Source organism: Megascapheus bottae, chromosome 30 (assembly GCF_031878675.1).
Source record: "Megascapheus bottae isolate mThoBot1 chromosome 30, mThoBot2.hap1, whole genome shotgun sequence".
NCBI classification, from domain to species: Eukaryota; Metazoa; Chordata; class Mammalia; order Rodentia; family Geomyidae; genus Megascapheus; species Megascapheus bottae.
In genome coordinates this window covers 3,175,279-3,192,073 of record NC_143538.1, presented here as the reverse complement: position 1 = coordinate 3,192,073, position 16,795 = coordinate 3,175,279, and the positions used below count along the sequence as shown (strand labels likewise).

General features: G+C 44.8%; 1 protein-coding gene across 2 annotated transcripts; it reads left to right on the top strand.

Annotated features, from left to right (window-relative positions):
* The first annotated feature begins 278 nt into the window (after positions 1–278).
* On the top strand, positions 279–6,291 carry Tmem202 (transmembrane protein 202). Of its 2 annotated transcripts, none has more exons than XM_090321354.1 (5): positions 279–385; positions 746–1,001; positions 2,201–2,353; positions 4,216–4,347; positions 5,965–6,291. In XM_090321354.1, exons 1-5 carry the CDS (start codon positions 308–310, stop codon positions 6,150–6,152), a joined length of 807 nt encoding a protein of 268 aa, XP_090177480.1. In that variant the 5' UTR covers positions 279–307; the 3' UTR covers positions 6,153–6,291. The 2 variants fall into 2 exon arrangements, with proteins under 2 accessions (XP_090177480.1, XP_090177479.1); XM_090321353.1 differs by having other exon boundaries at positions 4,257–4,347; positions 5,965–6,038.
* Positions 6,292–16,795: the final 10,504 nt, after the last annotated feature.

Here is a 16,795-nt window from a genome sequence, read left to right as displayed (position 1 = left end):
GGGTAAGTGTTGAGCTGTACTTTCTAACTTGCTTAGGTGGAGCTGTGTCTTATCTTTATGCCCAGGATTTAACACAAAGCCTGACCTTTGAAACTGCAGACAAATCTGTAGATTTCTTTTAATAAAGGACTTGTGTATAGGAACAGGAACACATACATGCATATTTACAGTGTGGTTTGTTCCTTATCTGATGGGGGGAGTGGCATCTGTGCCATGGAATCTGTCCTTGCCTTTTGCTTCTGCCAGCATGTATGAGGACCTGTTCAGACAAATTCCGTGACAGTTAAGATGTGAACTGGCTGCCAAGATGGAGAGGAAGGAACAAATCTTGACCTTCCACAATCCTCAGGCCCCCAAACTGAAGGGGAACCGCAAATACCAAAGGGTGAGGTGTACCTAATTGTAGATAAGAGGGGAGAAAGAGGCCTTATTTAAAGGTAGGACTCAAAGAGAATGGCCTAAGGTCAGAGAAAAAGATCACTCTAAAAATTCTTTGGATCCAAGGGTTTGGGAAACATTTTCTAGCTGGGCACACTCATGCGTGTAATCCTAGCTACTCAGGAGGCTGAGAGCTGAGGATCAAGGTTCAAAGCCAAGGACCCCTGAGTTTCAAGCCCCAGAACCAGACAAATTATCAAAACAAAACCAAACCATAGAGATAGATCTAAGATAGAGGAGGATGGGAGGGCCTTGGGAACCAGAGGTTATCTTTTTTAGGTAGGCAATACTTCCCTCATCCTTGTAGCCTACCCTCCCCACCAAAGAAGAACCTAATGCCTCCATGCCACATGAGAAGCAGCGATACTATATGGATCAGACATCCATCTACATCCGAACATTCTGTGGCAGTCTGTGTGGCTTGAGCCTCCTGATAATGCTCTGTACCTGCCCGCTGAACTGGGTGGAGTTCCTGGTAACTGAAACTGGTCTGGAGCTCCATGCAGGACTCTGGACCATATGCAGTCATGAGATGTGCTGGAGCCACAAACCCAAGCCACCCTGTGAGTGCCATGAAAGTAGATGTCATAGGCCCTCCCTCCCTCCCTCTTCCTCTAATTCCAGAGCTTTCTGCCCTATTGTCTTTTTATCTTTCTTCTTTCAAGATCTCTGTCACCTCTCTAAGCCCAGCATGGATCTCTGCTGAAGTTATGAATGTGGTCACCTTTTCTGCACTGTTTACCACAGGATTTCTAGTGACAAGTCATCAATTGGTACTTCTTTAAGAAAGATGCTCAAGGGCTAGGACTTGGGTCTAGTGGTAGAGTGCTTGCCAGACATGCACAAAGATCTGGGTTTGATTCCTTAATACTACATACACAGAAAAAGCCAGAAGTGGTGCTGTGGCTCAAGTGGTAGAGGGCTAGCTTTGAGAAAAGCCCAAGGACAGTGCTCAGGCCCTGACTTCAAGCCCCAGGAATGGCTTTTAAAAAAAAAAGAAAAAAGAAAAAGATGCTCAACAGTGTCGCTGTGACTCAAAGTGGTAATAACTGGCCCAGAGCTGAAGAGCTCAGGGACAGCACCCAGGCCCAGAGTACAAGCCCCACAGGCCATAAGAAAGAAATAAATAAATATGCTCAAGCTGGGACTATGGCTTAGTGGTAGAGTGCTTGACTAGCATGCATGAAAGCCCTGGGTTCTATTCCTCAGTACGACATAAACAGAAAAAGCTGGAAGTGGCACTGTGACTCAAGTGGTAGGATGCTAACCTTTTGAGCAAAGGAAGCTCAGGGACAGTGCCCAGACCCTGAGTTCAAGCCCCAGGTCTGGCAAAAAAAAATTTAACCTTTTGCCAGTCCTAGGGCTTACACTTGGGGCTTGGGTGCTGTCCTTGAGTTGTTTTTTTTTTTTTTTGCTAACGGCTAGGCTTCACCACTTGAGCCACAGCTCCATTTGTTTTTTGTTTTTTGGGTTTTTTTTTTAGTGATTAATTGGTGATAATAATCTTACAAACTGGGGCTGGGAATGTAGTCCTGAGTTCGATTCCTCAGTACAACCTAAACAGAAAAAGCTGGAAGTGTCACTGTGATTCAAGTGGTAAGAGTGCTAGCCTGAAGCATAGAGAGGCTCAGGGACAGAGCCCAGGCCCCAGGCCTCTAGTTCAAGCTCCAGGCCTGGCAAAACAAAACAAAAAACCCTTTATGGCTCCCTTAAGCAATGAATCCTTTAGTCTCACCAGGTCCTTCCTTTCTTGTTCCCACAGATTATCTCCAGAGCTCCAGGGTCTTCTGCCTCATCTCTGTCTCTGCTATACTTTTTGCCCTTGGCTGGCTCTTTACCTCTTGTCTGCGTGGAAGAGAAAGCATGACCACCACTGACTTGGATCTGAGGGAATCTAAGCTCAGCTTCTTCTCAGGTACTTGCCTAAAACTAGTAAGGTACTACAATGTCTGGGGCTTCTCAACGTTTTTTGTTGGTTGTGGTGCTTGAACTCTGGGCCTGGGCACTGTCCCTCTGCTCTTCAGCTCAAGGCTACTGCCCTACCTTTCCCAGCCATGGTGCCACTGCCACTTCTGGTTTTCTAGTGGTTAACTGAAGATTCTCACAGACTTACAGTGCCCAGGGTGGCTTTGAACCGGGATCCTCAGATCTCAGCCTCTTGAATAGCTAGGATTACAGGTGTGAGCCACTGTGCCCGGGCTTCAACTCTTTTCTTATACTTTTAATCCTCTAATATCACATTTATGGCCAGCTACCTATTTTTTTTTGTCAGTTTGGGGCTTAAACTCCTGAGTGGTCTACCACTTTGAGTCACAGTTACACTTCTGGTTTTCTAGTGGTTAATTGGTGATGAGAGACTAATGAGCTTTCTTGATCTGGCTGGCTTTGAACTATGATTATCAGATTTCAGCCTCCTGAGTAGCAAGAATTATAGGTGTGAGCGCCACTGGTGTCTGATCCTATTCTGTCTTTTTTTTTAAACAATCTTTATTTTTATTTTTATTTTTTTTTTTGCCAGTCTTGGGCTTGGGCTCAGGGCCTGAGCACTGTCCTTGGACTTTCTCAAGGCTAGCACTCTACCACTTGAGCCTCAGCACCACTTCCGTCTTTTTTCTATGTATGTGGTACCCAGGAATCGAACCCGGGTATTCGTGCATGCTAGGCAAGCACTCTACCACTAGGGCAAACTCCCGGCCATCTGTCTTATTAGAAAGAACATGCTTTAAGCAAAGGTAGAAGCCCCTTGCGCATGTCAGTCAGTCCCCTGGTTTTTATCTTTTGAGTATGTCTATGTGTACTGGTTTAAACTCAGAGCCTTGAGGTCCTGCTTGGCTTTTTCACTCAAAGCTGGGACTCTACCACTTGAGCCCTACCTCTACTTCTGTATGCTGGTTAACTGGTGATGAGAGTTCCACGGACTGGCCAGGAATTTGGCCTAGTGGTAGAGTGCTTGCCTAGCATGCACAAAGTCCCAGATTCAATTCCTCAGTACCACATGCAAGAAAAAAGCCAGAAGTAATACTGTGGCGCAAGGGGTAGAGTGCTAGCCTTGAAGAAAAAGTCCAAGGACAGTGCTCAAGCCCTGAGTTCAAGCTCCAGGACTAGCAATTTAAAAAAAAAGTGAGAGTCCATAGACTTCCTTTTCTACACTTTTTTTTTTTGCCATTCCTGGGGCTTGAATTCAGGGCCTTGGCACTGTTGTTGGGTTTTCTCAAGGCTAGCATTCTACTACTTGAGCCACAGTGCCGCTTCTGGTTTTTTCTGTATATGTGGTACTGAGGAATCAAATCCAGGCCTTTGTGCATGTTAGGCAAGCACTCTTATGACTAGACCATTCTCTCAGCCCCTAGGCTGACTTTGAATTAGACTCCTCAGATCTCAGCTTCGTGAATAGCTAGATTACTTGCAAGAGCCACCAGTGCCTAGCAAGTTTTATTTCTGGCCCATGGGTCTTGAACTCAGGGACAGGGGACTGTTCCTGACCTTTTCTGCTTCAGGCTAGTGTGCTGTCAAATTCTTTGAGCCACAGCTCCACTTTGCTTTCTGGTGGTTATTGGAGATTGTCACAGTCCTACCTGGGCTGGCTTCTAACCAGGATCTTTAGATCCCAGCTTCCTGAGTAGCTAGGATTACAGACATGAGCCACCTGCACCCGGCTTGAGTATTTATCTTTTGATACTTGTTAGAAGTATGATCCTAGAGGCAGAGGACTAGGGGTGACAGTCAAGGCAGACTGAAGATGCTGATTGGTTGTGAAATCTTTCCTTCTGGTCCCAGCCATCTGTTTGTTCCTCTGCCTCTACCTGTTTCTGGCACAGGTTCGCAGGCATCGAATGGATGTCATGGAGTCTGGTTTCCTATGGCCCTATTATCTTAATTGGTGGAGTGTCATCTTATATGTGTGTGCAGGTAAGTCAGGCCCTTACCCTGTGCTGCATGAAAAGGGAACTTGTTTCTGGAAAGGGAAGTAGAATCTTGGAAACGGTTTCATCTGCTAAGCCATTTATTTGTACATGGAGAGGCAGTGTGGTATGGAGTTAGAAGTCTGAAAACCTAGAATTAGTAAGATGTTTTCTCACCAAGTGGGATATGACAGGTTGTGTAATTTGTTCAAGACCACAAGAGAACAATTGAACCATTAATTAAATCCCAAAGATTCAAGCTTTACCCTGACCAAACTGAAATACTACTGTAAAAGCAAATACAAGCATTGGAGTTTAGGCAGAAACAAGAGGCCTTTAGAACTGAGAACTGGAGTAAGAACTTTTCTTGGACTGGTTTTTCTTTTTTCTTTTTTTTCGGTTGATTGGATTCAGGGCCTCGGCACTGTCCCTGAGTTTTTTTTTTTTTTGCCAGTCCTGGGCTTGAGCTCAGGGTCTGAGCACTGTTCTTGGACTTTCTCAAGGCTAGAGCTCTACCACTTGAGCCTCAGCACCACTTCTGGCTTTTTTTCCTACGTATGTGGTACCGAGGAATCGAACCTGGGTGTTCATGCATGCTAGGCAAGCACTCTACCACTAGGCCAAACTCCCCACCTTTTCTTTTTTTTTGTCAGTCATGGGACTTGAACTCTGGGCCTGAGCACTGTCCCTGTCTGTGCTCTTCGGCTCAAGCCTATCACTCTACCACTTGAGCCACAGCTCAAGGCTACTGCCCTACTCCTCGAGCCACAACGCTACTTCTGGTTTTCTGGTGGTTAATTGGAGATGAGTCTCATGGACTTTAGTGCTTCAGCTGGCTATGAATCCTCAGATCTCAGCCTCCTGAGTAGCTACTATTACAGGTGTGAGCCACTGTGCCAGCTCCTGAGCTTCTTTTGCTTCAAGGCTAGTACTCTACTACTTCACATGGTACCACTTCTGACTTTTTGTGTTTATGTGGTACTGAGGAATTGAACCCAGGGCTTCATGTATGCTAGACAAGCACTCTACCACTAAGACACATTCTCAGCCCTCCAGAGCTGTTTTATCCAAGGCTAGCACTTTACCACTTGGAGCCACAGGGCCACTTCTAGTTTTCTTTCTTTTTTTTTTCTCTTTTGGTCAGTTGTGGAAACTCAGGGCATGGGCACTGTCCCTGAGCTCTTCAGCTCAAGACTATCACTCTACCACTTGAACCACAGAGCCACTTCTGATTTTCTGCTGGCCCATTGGAGATAAAGTCACACCTAGACTTTTCTGCCTGGGCTGGCTTCAAACTGAAATCCTCAGATCTCAGCCTCCTGAATAGCTAGGATTACAGGTGTGAGCCACCAGTGCCTGGCAGTGAGAACTTTCTTGGGGTTTGACTCAGGGTCTGGGCACTGTCCTTGGACACTTTTTCCTTAAAGCTAGTGCTCTGCCACTTGAGCCACAGTGCCACTTCTGGCCTTTTCTGTATATGTGGTAGCAAGGAATTGAACCCATGGCTTTGTACATGTTAGGCAAGCACTCTACCACTAGGTTACGTTCCCGGCTTCAGTAAGAACTTTTAAAAGACAAAAAGATCTACTATCTAACCTCATCTCAACGTTTTGTCCACCTGTAGGGATCATCTCTTTTTTCAACTTTATAATTTCCCAATATCTCCCTTCTGATGAAGATATCATTGTGATTCCAACAGAGAAGTCAAGGCTAGGCTTTGGCCCAGTGACTGCAGTATCATTGGCGGAAGACAAAGCACAAACATCTAAACTGGAACTTTCAAATGAAGTACAGGAAGAAACAAAAGTATAAAATTGAGATTGTGATAGGAAGCCCAACTTTAAAATAGGAGAGAGGTTAAGTTAAACATTTGTGGAAATTGAAGGAAACCTTCCTAGCCTAAAGTCTGCATTACTGGAGGGGGCGGCAGCATTAAAACTAATGAAATGTCTTTTGTGTACAATGAGTCCAAACTGTATATGGTATTTATAAAGACAGTAATGAGAGGCTGGGCACCAGTGGCTCATGCTTATAATAGCTACTAAAGAAGCTGAGATCTAGGTAAGCATGGTTTAAAGCCAGTTTGGGGAGACTTTTGTTGTTGTTGTTGTTGTTGTGGGGCTTGAACTCTGGCCCTAAGTGTTGTCTTTGAGCTCTTCAGCTCAAGGCTACCTACTGCTCTACCACGTGAACCACAGCATCACTTCTGGTCTTCTGGTGGTTAATTGGAGATAAGAATGTCAAGGACTTTCTCCCAGGCTTGCTTTGAGCTGTGATCCTCAGACCTCAGCCTCCTGACTAGCTAGGATGAGCCACTAGTGCTCAGCCTGTGAGACTCTTATCTCCAATCAACCACCAAAAAAAACAAAAAAAAATCTGGAAGTGGAGTTGTGGCTCAGTAATAGAGCAAAAAATCTTAGGGAGAGAATGTCCAGGCCCTTAGTTCAAGCCCCAGGACTGGCATGTGCACACGTATACACACACACACACACACAAAAGTAACAACTTAAAGGGCAGGGAGTTTAGCTTAGTAGTAGAGTGCTTGCCTAGCATGCACAAAGACCTGGGTTCAGTGCCACATACATAAGAAAAAAGGCAGAAATGGCACTGTGGCTCATGTGGTAGAGCTCTAGCCTTGAGAAAAACCCAAGGACAGTGCCCAGGTCCTGAGTTCAAGGCCCAGAACTGGCCAAAAAAAAAGGAACTTAACAAAATTCTCTTTTTCCTTTTTTCTTTTTGCCAGTCCTGGGGCTTGAACTCTGGGCCTTGGCACTGTCGCTGAGCTTCTTTTGCTCAAGGCTAGCAGTCTACCACTTGAGCCATAGAACCACTTCTGGCTTTTTCTGTTTATGTGGTAGTGAGGAATTGAACCTAGGGCTTTATGCATGATATGTAAGCAATCCCCAACTAAATTATCTTCCTAGCCCCCAAGAACAAAGTTCTAAAAGAAAAAAAATCTAAGATGTAAGATCATGAATGGAAGAAAGTAGAAATAGAATCAGAGATCTTTTTGGATGTCAAGATTTCATGAGTAAAACTGGTTTATGATGAAAAATATCAATTAGCTCAATTTGGATTTTTTTGTCTGTATACTAGTACTTGAGCTTGAACTCAGGGCCCTGGCACTGTCTCTGTGCCTTTTTGCTCAAGGCTAGAGCTCTATCAGTTGAGCCAAAGCTCCAGTTGTAGCTTTTTTGTGATTAATTGGAAATGAGGGTCTCATGAGTTTTTCTGCAGAGGCTGGATTTGAACTCTATTATCCTCTGATTTCAGTCTCCTGAGTAGTTAGGACAACAAGTGTGAGCTACCAGAATGGATCTGTAACTCCACTTGAAGTTGCTGGCATTATGGACATATCCCACTATGCTTGATGTTTATTACTAATCTTTTATGCCTCAGATGATTCAAGAGTTATTACGGGGCTGGGCGTTTGGTCTAGTGGTAGAGTGCTTGCCTAGCATGCACCAAAGACCAGGGTTTGATTCCTCAGTACCACAAACAGAAAAAAAAAAGCCAAAAGTGATTCTGTGGCTCAAGTGGTAGAGTTCTAGCCTCGAGAAAGCCCAAGGACAGTGCTCAGACCCTGAGTTCAAGCCCTAGGACTGGCCCAAAAAAATTTCCAAATAGAAATTGGCCCATACAATCCCACCTTATTTTAGAAGCAAGTTAATCTCATCAGAGTAATTAAATTCAGTTGTCTACTTCCAAGATTGGCACATTGTTTCATTTAGGTATCTCTTAAGTCTCACAAAAGAGACTGTGGCCTTTGGGACTGGAAGTGAGATTGGGGGTTGGAAATACTAGTTCTCTGTGAATTTCTCTTAACTTGTTAAATGGTCTCTATGACTGCTATTTGCCTATACCTCTTACTGGTCAGTAAAATTCTCTGGCCATTGACTTTATGTTACTGTATTATATTTATTGTATTTTTTGCCAGTCTTGGGGCTTGAACTCAGGCCTGGGCACTGTCCTTGAGCTTTTTTTTTGTACAAGAGTAGTGCGCTAATCACTTGAGCTACCGAGCCACTTCTGGCTTTTTCTGTGTATGTTGTACTGAGGAATCAAACCTATGGCTTCATGCATGCTAGGCCATGCTCCCGTCCCTGATTTTATCTTAACAAGTAATTTTATTGGGTACCAATGGTTCATGCCTCAGGAGGATGAGATCTAAGGCTTGCAATTTGAAGCCAGCCTGGGTAGAAAAGTCTGTGAACTTTGTTTTTTTTGCCGGTACCATGGCTTGAACTCAGGGCCTGAGCACTGTTCTTGGGCTTTCTTAAGGAAGAGAGCTCTACCACTTGAACCATACCACCACTTCTGGATTTTTCTATGTATGTGCTACTGGGTCTTCATATGCACGAACTCTACCAGTAGGCCAGACTCTTGGCCCGTGAACTCTTATCTCTAGTGAACCATCAAAATTCCAGATCTGGGGACTGGCATATAGAATCTATCCAATTATTCTGGTAGTTGATATAAAAGATACTGTGTTGAAGAATTCAATTAAGCAACACTAATAAACATGTAATCATGGAAGTATTGGTGGGTCAAATCTAGGTGTGGCTCAGCTCTCCAGAGCTAACTAAGCCTGTTCTCAAAAGAGTGCACCCAAGGCTGGCATGTCATCTGAATGCCTACATATGGGAAGACTAACTTCTAAGCCTCCCTCACCTGGTTTCTGGTAGGATTTTGTTCCTCTCAGGCTGTTGAACTCATCTTCAGCTCTACTTAAGTGGTGGAGTGCTAGCCAGGAGCAGAAAAGCTCAGAGACAGTGCCCAGGCCCAGGGGGAGCCTGGCTACTCAGCTCAAGGCTACCACCCTATCCATGGAGCCACAGTACCACTTCTGGTTTTCTAGTGGTTAACTGGACATAAGAGTCTCAAGGACTTTAGTGCCTGGGCTTCCTTTGAACCGTGATCCTCAGATCTCAGCCTCCTGAGTAGCTAGGGTTGCAGGCATGAGCTACCGTGCTTGGTTACCCTTGATTCTTACCCAGCTTTTCAGTTTGTTTATTCGCTCCACACCTTTTTCAAAGCCTTGGCATTTATAAGAACAGAATTCATTTTGTCCTTGGGTAAGTCTTTAGACTTTAATAAACTGATGATAAGGAATGTGGTTTTCCCCTTCTGTTTGTATGGAACCAAGGAATCGAAACTGGGGTTTCATCCATGCTAGGAAAGCACTCTACTACTAAGTCACACTCTCCAGGAATGTCTTTATGGAATTAAAATTAACACAATATTCATATTCTTAGTTCTATAGTGAATAAAATGAATGTATGAGTAGTGTCTCATACTTCTAATCTTAGCTACTCAATAGGCTGAGATCTGAAGAGCTTGGTGGCCTGAAGCCAGCCCAGCCAGGAAAGTCTTAGTGACTTCCCCCCACCCCCCAGTTTTGGGGCTTGAACTCAGGGATGGGTACTGTCCCTGAACCTCTCTGTACTCATGGCTAGCACTGTACCACTTGAATCACAGTGCCATTTCTAGCCTTTTCTGTGTACTAAGAAATCAAATCCAGGGCTTCATGCATGGGAGGCAAGCACTCCACCACTGAGCCTCATTCCCAGCCCTCTTTGAGACTCTTATTTCCAATTAACCACCAATAGCTGGAAATAGAACTGTGTCTCGTAGAAGAGGGCCAGCCTTGAAAAAAAAGAGTTCAGAGATAGTGCCCAGGCTCTGAGTTCAAGCCTACACACACACACACACACACACATATATATATACACACAAAATAGACTCATTAGCTATCTCTGTATATATTCAGATATAAAAGCATTGTGACCCAGCTCTGGTGGCTCATGCCTGTAATCCCTGCTATTCAGAGGCTGAGACTGGAGGATCACAGTTCAAACCCAGCCCAGGCAGGAAAGGTCAGTGAGATTCTTACCTCCAATTAACCATCAGAAAACTGGAAGTGGTGCTGTGGCTCAAGTGATAGAATGCTAGCCTTGAGCTGAAGAGCTCAGGGACAGCTTCCAAATTCACAGTTCATGTGCCAGGACCACTACCACCAACAAAAAGAAAGTACTAGGCTGGAAAGGTGGCTTAGCACAAAGAGGCTCAGGGACAATGCCCAGGCCCTGAGTTCGAGCCTCAGGACTGACCAAACAAACAAAAAAAAAAACCAAAGAAAAAACCCAGGCCGGGTGCGATAGCTCACACCTGTAACCCTAGCTACTCAGGAAGCTGAGACCTGAGGATTACGATTCAAAGCCAGCCCGGGTACTTAATTTTGTGAAATTTTCATCTCCAATTAACCACCAGAAAACCAGAGGTGGTGCTGTGGCTCAAGGGGTAGGGCAGTAGCCTTGAGCTGAAGGGCTCAGGGACAGTGCCCAGGCCCAGAGTTCAAGTCCCACGACTGACCAAAAAACACTGTGCATTTTATGAATCCAATAATAATAAAATAATAATGTGAGTCCTTTGTATTAATTCTGCTAATCAGTACAACCCAATGAAGACAATCATGGTTTTATATATATATATTTATTATTATTATTTGATTGGTTATGGGACTTCAACTCAGCTGAGGCCTGGGCATTGTCCCTGAGCTTTTTCTTTTTGGTTGGTTGTGGGCTTGAACTCTGGGCTGGGCGCTATCCCTGAGCTCTTCAGCTCATGGTTACCACCTTACCCCTTGAGCCCAAGTGCCACTTCTAGTTTTCTAGTGATTAATTGGAGATAAGTGTTTCATGGTCTCTAGTGGCCGGGCTGGCTTTAAGCGGCTCTTATGTAGTTAGGATTGCAGGTGTGAGCTACTGTGCCCAGCCTGAGATTTTTCTGCTCAAGGCTTGCACTCTACCACTTGAGCCTCAGCACCACTTCTGGCTTTTTTCTATGTACGTGGTACCAAGGAATCGAACCCGGGCCTTTTTGCATGCTAGGCAAGCACTCTACCACTAGGTCAAACTCCTGGCTCTGACTTTGAGTTTTAATTGGATGTAAGTCTCATAGACTTTTCTGCTGTGGCTGGCTTCGAATTATGATTCTCAGATCTCAGCCTCCTGAGTAGCTAGTACTATAGGCATGAGCCACCAGTGCTTGGCTATTCTTATTTTTTCAATTCAGATGAGAAAACAAGCTTATCATAAGTAGGGTTTCTAGATCAAAGGCATATGAGGCTAATGACCACACTGTAGTTCCTTTTGAATAGAGCTAGGCATGTATGACTTGAGAGGTGGAGGAAGAAGGACCTCTTGTGCATTGGAGGCTAGCCTGGGCTATACTGAGACCCTGTTTCAACTTCCCTCCTCCAGAAAAGTGTTAGATGAATAAGGATCTAGAGATGAAGTTCAGTTACAGAGTGCTTGCTTTTCATATGCAAGGCCTTGGTTTTGACTCCTCACACAAGAAAGGAAGGAAGGAGGGAAGGAAGGGAGGGAGGGAGGGAGGAAGGGAGGAAGGGAAGAAGGGAGGGAGGCAGGGAGGGAGGGGAGGGAGGGAGGAAGGCAGGGAACAAAAAAAAAAGAGGTGGAAGGAAGAGCAACTACACATATTTACTGAGAATATTTGTTTTTGGTTCCAGTCCTGGGGCTTGAACTCAGGGCCTCAGCATTGTCCTTGAGCTTTTTTGCTCCAGGCTAGTTTTCTACCACTGGAGCCAACATTCCACTTTGGGCTTTTTGGTAGTTAACTGGTGATCAGAGTCTCACTCAAGGACTTTCCTGCCTGAGCTGGCTTCAAACTAGGATTCTGCCTCCTGAGTAGCTACAAATGCAATTATAAGGCTGTTTTTTTTTTCTTTTTTAATTCTGGGGGTGGAACTCAGGATGTTGCACTTGCTAGGCAAGTTGTTTGCTACTGAGCTACATCCCATCCAGAGAATACTTTTTTTATTTTTGCCAGTCCTGGGCTCAAGCACGCCACCACTAGGCCAAACTCCTGGCCCAATATTTACTTTTGTATACCATCCTTCTGCCTGATTGAGTCCACATGTAACTTCCACATACACTCCCCTAGGAAACAACCAAGGCTCATGGTTTACACATGCAGCTTGGTATGGTTTATAAAAGAATGTGTTAGCCAGGAATGGTGGCTCATGTCTGTAATCCTAGCTATTCAGGGGGCTGAGATCTGAGGATCACAGTTCAAAGACAGCCCCAGCACTAAAAATCCATGAGACTCTTATCTCCAATTAATCACCAGAAAACCAGAAGTGGCTCTGTGGGTCAAGGTAGGGTGGTAGCCTTGAGCTGAAGAGCTCAGGGACAACGCCCAGGCCCAGAGTTCAAGTGTCCACACACACTTTATGTAAACAAACATATCAACCAATGACTATGACATAATTCTTTGGGTATATTCCATTTTAATAACATTTAGATACCTGTAATGATTTTAGAATTCCACTGCCCTCTCAAGCCCTGATTTTTTTTAAAGGCATTCTGTTCAGTGCTTTAACATTTTAGTGTATCAAATACATACTCCCTATGTTAGATTATCTTTTCATAAAAACAAAATGTCAAACAGTTCATAGTCACAGACTCCCATGATTATTTTCTGATTACCACTGGGAGGCTATAGGTGGAAACATGGAAGTGACAAACCTGTTCTCTGCCACATTGCAAAATAACTGTAAGGAGTGGTATTTATTTCCTGGAGCTGGAAGAATGACTATGCTTGTTGTTGATTTTGGTCATGGTGACCTCATGCTAGGAAACAAACTCAGGGCTCTGCACATGTAAGGCCACAACTGAGCTACATCTCTAGCCCTTAGACACCTTTTAAAACATGGTATGGTATCCAAGAAAACCAACCAAAAGAGTCCCCCCCCAAAAAAAAAACGAGAGAGAAAACAAAAGAAAAAAACAAAATAAAACCCTTTTCATTTCTGAAAGCTTTGGGGATGGTATGGATGATCCAGCACTTCCGGTTCTGAGTTTGTTAGATGACTTCAGTGTTTAGGTGAGGTCCTGCTGCTCTCCTTCATTGGTTTATAACCAAGCTGTCTGTATTCTCTATCCAATCAACTTGGATCTCAACATCAATCCTACCTTGCTTGCTATGAAGTATTAAAAACATTGTTGGGTCTGTGGGTGGTGAGATGGTCATTTGTCTTTGAGAAGCCCTAGATAGGAAGTGGTATGGAGGATATGGACATTCAGATCCTCCTCCTTTTCCTTCAAACTTTCATGGAGACCTCGAAGAATTAACAGGTAGGAAGCAAAGTTTGATTTAACATGGTCAAGACACAGCATTCTTTGGGCAATAAATGTCTATTGGTATATAGCTTTAGGTTTGTAACTGGTTCTCCTCAACATTATCAAAAGCTTCAAGAGGGCCGAGCGTGTGACCTAGTGGTAGAGTGCTTGCCTAGCATGAACAAAGCCCTGGGTTTGATTCCTTGTTACCACGTGCACAAAAAAGCCCGAAGTGGTGCTATGGCTCCAGTGGTAGAGTGCTAGCCTTGAGAAAGCTCAAGGACAATGCCCATGACCTGAGGACAGGCTAAAAAGAAAAAAGATAACATAATTCTCCTTTTTTACTTTTTCAAGAATATGTAAAAAGGTACTTAGCTCTGAGCAAACAGTTAATTATTGATTGGTTGATCATAAAAGGTTATTAAATTGGCTGGGAATTTGGCTTAGTGGTAGAGTGCTTGCCTAGCATGCATGAAGAGCTGGGTTCAATTCCTCAGTACCACAAAAGCAGAGAAAAGGCTGGAGGTGGTACTGTGGCTCAAGTGGTAGAGCACTAACCTTGAGTAAAAGAAGATGTGTGACAGTGCCAGGCGCTGAGTTCAAGCCCCAGGACTGGAGAAAAAAAAAAAAGTAGAGCACTAGTCTTGAGCAGTAACAAGCTCTGGGACAATGCTCATGCCTTGGGTTCAAGCCCTGGGCAGGCAAAACAAACAAAAATCCTCTCCGTAGGACTGGCATGCAAGTATGTATACATACATACATGTGCACATGGGGGGGAGGGGCCAGGGCTGGGAATGTGGCTTAGTAGTACAGTGCTTGCCTAGCATGGATGAAGCTGGAGGTTCAACTACTCAGTACCACATAAACAGAAAAAGCTGGTAGTGTTGTGGTTCAAGTGGAGGAGAACTAGCCTTGAGCAAAAGAAGCTCAGTGACAGTGTCCAGACCCCAGTGTCCAAGTCCCAGGACTGGCAAAATTAATAAAAACAAAAAAGCAAAGCTATATGGAAATTGCATTTTATTTTTTTACCAGTCCTGGGCCTTGAATTCAGGACCAGGCTGGTGTCAAACTGGTGATAATCTTGCTTTTACTTCTCAATGCCCACCTTTTTATTGATAGGTCTAGCTATGTTGCCTAGGCTAGCCTCAAAGTCTTGGTCTATGGTGATCATCTTGTCTAAGATCCCTGAGTATCTGAAAGTATGGAAGTATGACACCATGCTAGCTAATTTTTTTTAATATTATAGGGATATGGAGACAAGAGATGTGCCAACGATGCTTCATGCTGTTCTGTTGTTTAGACTGCTGTATTTCTTCTACCAAGCAATTACCACCTGATTAAAAAATAACAACACAGGTAATCCCTTTAAGAGGACAACAATGTATGTGGGACATCACTTGGCCAATTTGGGGTCAGACAGAAGTTGTTCTACAGGTTTTCCTCAAATAGAACTAGAAGCTAATCTAAAATATGAATGGAATTATGATTGTTGAGAATCAGGTCGTGGTTTATCTACGAGCAGAGTGTAAGAAGTACTCAGATCCTGCCTATGACATCGACCTGGATCCATGAGATCAGGGAGATTTCTGAGAAAGAACCTGAATAATTACTTTCCTTTGAAAATGAAGAGGATATAGGCTCTGAACATGGAAACATAAATAAGTCTATGGAAAAAGTTAAAAATACAATTGGCTTTTCCACATAAGGTGATTGATAGGAATTTTTGTTTATGGTGGTATTGGAATTTGAACTCAAGGCCTTGTGATTGCTAGTTCTGTGTATGTGGTACTGAAGAATTGAACACAGGGGTCCATGCTAGCAAGCACTCTACCACTAGGCCACACTCCAGGCCCCCTCATAGTTTTTTTTTTTGGTGCCAGTCCTGGGCTTTAGCTCAGTGCCCGAGCACTGTCCTTGGACTTTCGCAAGGCTAGAGCTCTACAGCTTAAGCATCAGCACCACTTCCAGCTTTTTCTATGTATGTGGTACTGAGGAATTGAGCCTGGGTCTTTGTGCATGGTAGGCAAGCACTCTACCATTAGACCAAACTCCAGCCCAGTTTCCCCGCCCCCCCTCCAGTCCTAGAGCTTTCTGGAGCCCCACCTCCCCCACCCCTACAGTCCTGTGGCCTGAACACTGTCCTTGAGCTTTCTCAAAGCCAGAGCTCTACCACTTGAGCCACAACACCATTCCCTATTTTTTCTATGTATGTGGTACAAGGAATCGGACTCGGTCTTTGGGCATGCCAGGCAAGCACTTTACCACTAGGCCAAACTCCAGCCCCCCTACCTCCACAGTTTTTTTTTAAAAAAAGTTCTAATTCTTATCTTTGTTGCTGGCCTAGAGCCCTGAGCTCAGCGAGCTGTCTCTTGTTTTTTTTTTTTTTTTTTTTTGCTCAAAGCTATCATATTACCACTTGAGCCACATCTCCACTTCCAGCTTATTTGGAGAGAAGTTTCTTGAACTTTCCAATAAATTCAGGCTTTCAACTAGACCAAACTCCCTGTCCCGGGAATGGCTTCTTAAGACACCCTACAAGGCCCATAGGTCTTTTTTTTTTTTTGCCAGTCCTGGGGCTTGAACTCAGGGCCTGGACATTGTCCCTGAGCTTCTTTTGCTCAAGGATACCACTCTACCACTTGAGCCACAGCGCCTTTTCCAGCCTTTTCTGGGCATATTTACTGAGGAATGGAACCCAGGACTTCATGAATGCTCGGCAAGCATTCTAACCACGAAGCCACATTCCTAGCCCACTCCTCTTTCTGAGCCTCAGGTTCCTCTGTGAAAATAGAACACGATGTAGTTGGGTGTTGGTGGCTCATGCCTGTGAACCCTAGCTACTCAGGAGGTTGAGATCTGAGAAGTGATGGCAGCTTGACGCTAATCCACAGCAGAAAAAGTTAATGAGATGATTTCCAATTAGCCAGCAAAAGAAGCTGTAGGTGGAGCTGTGGCTCAAGTGGTCGAGGGCTTAGCTCAAGTAGGACTCAGGCCCAGAGCTCACGCCCCAGAGCCCACACACCACACACACACACTATAGACACGGATCGGGAGTGGGGGGCAGGCAGACACACGACAATTCGGGTGAGGCCCCCCCCCCCCAAGGCTACGCTCAGTGCAGGAAGACGCCGACTGCTGACATGGTTTGGAGCTGAGCTCAGGAACCGCCTCTGGGCCACGACGTCACTATCCACTTGAACCCCTCGCGCGTTCGACCCCAGTGGGCAGCTCGCACGCGCTTCACCTGTCACCCGGCCTACGGGTTCCGCGGACAAACCGCCGCCTCCCCGAGTCAGCCAGCTCGGGCAACAG

Excerpts from the sequence above, each read along its gene's own strand:
- Tmem202 (XM_090321354.1), top strand. The coding sequence starts at position 308 with ATGGAGAGGAAGGAACAAATCTTGACCTTCCACAATCCTCAGGCCCCC. Across the intron at positions 1,002-2,200 it reads CCACAAACCCAAGCCACCCT|ATTATCTCCAGAGCTCCAGG; the intron begins GTGAGTGCCATG and ends TTGTTCCCACAG. Across the intron at positions 2,354-4,215 it reads TAAGCTCAGCTTCTTCTCAG|CCATCTGTTTGTTCCTCTGC; the intron begins GTACTTGCCTAA and ends TTCTGGTCCCAG.